Source organism: Theobroma umbraticum, unplaced genomic scaffold, assembly GCF_002168275.2.
Source record: "Theobroma umbraticum cultivar Fairchild unplaced genomic scaffold, ASM216827v3 scaffold_56.0, whole genome shotgun sequence".
In the NCBI taxonomy this organism is placed as follows: Eukaryota; Viridiplantae; Streptophyta; class Magnoliopsida; order Malvales; family Malvaceae; genus Theobroma; species Theobroma umbraticum.
The window spans coordinates 1,801,191-1,805,727 of record NW_018397256.1 but is presented as its reverse complement, the minus strand read 5'-3'; the positions used below and the strand labels follow the sequence as shown (position 1 = coordinate 1,805,727).

The 4,537-nt window shown below is 33.3% G+C and overlaps 1 protein-coding gene across 1 annotated transcript in view; it reads left to right on the top strand.

Annotated features, from left to right (window-relative positions):
- Nucleotides 1-4,057: 4,057 nt before the first annotated feature.
- LOC149527496 (auxin efflux carrier component 2-like) overlaps nucleotides 4,058-4,537 on the top strand; it is a 927-nt gene continuing 447 nt past the window's right edge. Inside the window, exon 1 of the mRNA XM_089782543.1 lies at nucleotides 4,058-4,525. Coding sequence (XP_089638669.1) covers nucleotides 4,058-4,525 — 468 coding nt within the window. The remainder of the gene's footprint in view (nucleotides 4,526-4,537) is intronic.

The window sequence follows — 4,537 nt, the reverse complement described above, 5'->3', positions numbered from 1 at the left end:
CCCCTTCAAAAGCCTGGTGTGGAGGTAAAAATATCACAAGGTCTAGTTGGGCGCATGTATCCACCTTTTCTTCTTCTAAAGTTTAGTGTGGGGGTAAGAATACCACAGGACCAAGTTGAACGAATATACACATTCTTGCTCCTTTCTAAAGCTTGGTGTGGGTTAAGAATACCATAGGGTCTAGTTGGGTGAATGTACCCATCTCTTTCCTTTTAGAGCTTGGTGTAGGGGTAAGAATACCACAAGGTCTAGCTAAGCAAATATACCCACCTTTACCCTTTTCAAAGCCTAATGTGGGGGTAAAAATAGCATAAGGATGAATTGGGCGAAAATACCCATCCTCCCCTTATCTTATGAAAATGGTATGAATTGACTATTCTTTTATATATATTGTTTATTGTGGCACTTATGTGTGGTGATTTGATAATTATTGTGCTCATGTGAAATAATGAGATGATTGACTATCTACTGATTCTTTTTGTGATGAATGAGTAATGATGAACTTGTGGATTCAGAAACTCTCTCACTTTCTCATTTCTCCTTGCAAATGTTTTGTAAGTGGAGCATTTAAATGTTTGTTAGCTCTTGTACACATATTGGATTTCAAATGCATTTATGAAAAGTCTTAAAATGTGACTATTGGTGATTGAAAGTATTTATGTGAATATTTATGAACCTCATGTTGTTTTTGCAAAATATGGTTTATTGCAAAAACTCTTCCCCTTGGCTTGTTTCTTTCTCCTTATCCACTCACGAAATCTTTATGACTCGCCCGTTATTTTTTCTCTTTTTTTTTGTTTTATAGATCAATAGTTCACTTAGCTCGTTGGCTAGATGCCTTGTGGAGGAGTGGCTATCTCATATTTGGTAGGTGTGATAATGCCTTTTTTTCAGCCCTCTAGTGTCACTACACTCTACAATGTGTCTAGTCGAGTTGAGTTTTTTAATGTTGATACTTCAATGGTACTTGGTTATGTAATACATTTTGATCTGCTCTTGTCTGTCATGCATTATGGATATTAAGTTAAGCCTCAGAAATGAGTGTGGGCTAATGTTAATGCTATGGTGCATGGACCATAAGAAATAATGGCACGAGATGTGTGCCAAACCATAGAACATACATGTTTTACAAAAGTTTATATTTGATGAATGAGAATTTCACACATTACGTCAAGAAGTTTCATAATGATGTGGCAATTTTGACTTCTTTGTTTATATTATTATATGAATGAAATGTATTGAATGCCATAGATGACAGGCCCATGCATTGTTGATTACGGCTTGCTTAGGCCTAATGGGCTATACCCACGTAGGTTCATGTGCCGATCATGTCTCAAAAATGAGATGTGAAAGTAGGTGATGGGAGGTATTTTGATTCTTTCACCAAAACATATAAGCACTTTTAATCTATGCATGGTTATAGGATGTGACAACAAGGCGTCGTGAGGTGTTGGACTTCTTCCATGTATTTTTACATTATTTTCAAAACATTGAAACACTGTATACTTTGAATAATAATTAATAAAATATTTTTATTTTTTATTTTAAATTATATAATAATATTTGATTTTTTAGTATTTGAAATTGGTTTAATGTTTTAAAAAGTCTCTGAACTATTCAAAAAATTCAAATAAGTCTTTATTATTTATTGCATTGAATCAAGCCTCTATATTTTTATTTTATACCAAAAAGGTTTTTATAATTAACTATTAACTAACATCTATTAATCAATATGATATCTGTTATTTTTTATGCCATGTGGTGTTAATGTGGAAAGTGAAACTGTCACGTGATTACATCATCATGCCACATCACCATCCACAATGATATGTAAACATGCCATGTTAGTGTCACTTGAAAAAAAAGTGACAAGTGTCATTTTTACAAATGACAATGACAATTACTCAACTGTTACTCATAAGATTCTATTTGACCCAAAATAAAAGTATAATGGCTTGTTTTAGCACGATAAAAAATGATATTTTTTTTTAATTGAGAGAAAGGGGATTCGAACCCTACTCTTTAGGCAAAGGATTATGTACCAACCAATGAGCCAAATGTTCAGGTACACAATAAAAAATAACATCTTATTGAAAATTTTGAGAATAGTTCAAGGACATTTTAGGTATTATGCCTTTTAAATTTTATAATAATTGTGTCAATGTCTTGATAATTTCATATAATTCAAAAGTTTGTATACATATGTAGTTTTCAAATTACAAATATACTTTTTATCATTGACAAAATATTGACAAATTACTGACGGAATATTGATCCAATACTAACGAAATTTTTTGATTGATTTTTCCAACCAATGTTCAATGAAATATTGATAGAATTTTTGATAGATTACTTATGGAATACTAACGGATTACTGACGAATTCACTAATGAAATTTACCGAAAAATAATTGATGAAATTCCAATGGAGTTTTGTCATTAAATTCAACTTCATTCCCAGGGATTCTTAACAGGAGACAGCTTAAATCACCGATGGAACAATGGTGAATTATGTTGGTAATCAACTGCCATTTGACTAGTTTATCTATGGAAGTACAAAATTTTCTGATGGATTTATGTTTATTATTGATGGAATCCTCTGTTGGTAATTTTTTTATGAAATTTTTGAATTTTCAACGAAATAGCATTATTGATTATGGCAATTTCGATAAAAATGTCTTGTCAAAAATTTCATAAAAAATTTACATTTTTAGTGGAAGTTTAACATTTTTCTGTCAAAAATACCGTATTATTTTGTATTTGAAAAGTTGAATCTGAATCTGAATATAATTTTTAGAGGTGTCAACAAATTTAACCCGACCCAATTTGTCCGTATATACGTAAAGATGTTTTTGTGAGATAAACTAGTAAACATTTTGCGTCAGGTGGTAGTAATGTCAACATCTTATTTTGATAAACGGTGTGAAATGATCAAACGAATAATAAAATAGGATAATCTAACTTTATATAAATAATATAAAACTAAAAAAATTATGTCTCACATTGGATTGATTCTTTTTTCAAATTATTGTGATTAACATTTCTCATTTTGACATATCGCATGAGAGCAACGTTATTTGGATCGACAGCTCAAAAATGGTATTAATATATTAACACATTCTCAAGAGTACTAAAGTATCGAGAATAGTGGGTCAGTCCAACTCAGACTAGAAGCAGAGGATTTGGTCGTAGTTGATGTTTGTGTATTTGGACTAACAAAACTTCAGTTTGAGAATTATAATATATGGAGCTCATAGCTCATTAACTCTGCTAGCGCCTTGTGCCGTGTTTCACATATGATTGAATACAATATTATCAAAGACGTTATAGTAAAATTGAGTCAAGAGTCGGCAGAAGGGAAAGAAAATTATCATACCCCCCAACGCAACACAACAGCTCGTTGGCAGGGCCCGACTCCCGCAACGCCTTATTTAATATGTACACATATACACGCAGACAGATCTTTACTGCTACCGCAGATCGCTAGAAATTGTCTCACTCATGTGCATGAACCACTGCCCTGCCGAGACCTAAGCTTTACTTGCAATATTTATAATGCCATAGTGTTTAGCTTAACCCAAACATCCCTTATTTTTTATATTTCCATTTTCATTTTTTCCCATGTACTTAGTCGGAAAGGATTCTTGTTGTCTCGACTATCAGGCTTTGCTATAGCTAATTTAAAAGAATAAATTGTCACTTAAATCTAAAGAACTAATTCATTTCTTTTGTAAACCCAAAAAGAGAAGGAAAAAAAAGGGGCAATTCTTTTTCGTAACTTTTCAATGTTTTTTGTCTTAAAGTAGTACGTAGTTTGCATTAGTAGTAGAGCCCATCTCATTTCATTAATAGCCCATCTATAAAGCCAAGTAAGGAGCCATTTTACTCTTTCTCGTCTCTTTGTTCTCATCTGTACTTGTTTAGATTGCTATACTTGTAGTTCTTTTCCTTTTCTTCAGTTATGTTCCTTTCTTTACCAGTCTAAACCCGACGAGCCTCTCCTCTTGTTTTGTCTCTCTGAATTAATACCATTTTCAGTCACTGTTACTTTGTTAACCATGATCACTGGAAAGGATATTTACGATGTTCTTGCAGCTATTGTACCTCTATATGTTGCTATGATATTAGCATATGGGTCCGTGAGGTGGTGGAAAATTTTCACTCCAGATCAATGTTCTGGCATCAACCGTTTTGTTGCAGTGTTTGCAGTTCCATTACTTTCCTTCCATTTCATCTCCTCAAATGATCCCTATGCCATGAACTACCACTTCATAGCTGCCGATACTCTCCAGAAGGTAGTCATTCTTGTAGCTCTCTTTCTATGGCAAGCCTTTACCAAACATGGCAGCCTTGAGTGGATGATTACTCTCTTCTCTCTATCTAGTCTTCCCAACACTCTAGTCATGGGCATCCCCCTTTTGAAAGCTATGTATGGAGACTTTTCAGGGAGCCTTATGGTTCAAATTGTTGTTTTGCAGAGTGTAATTTGGTACACTCTCATGCTCTTCCTGTTTGAATACAGAGGGGCAAAGCTTCTC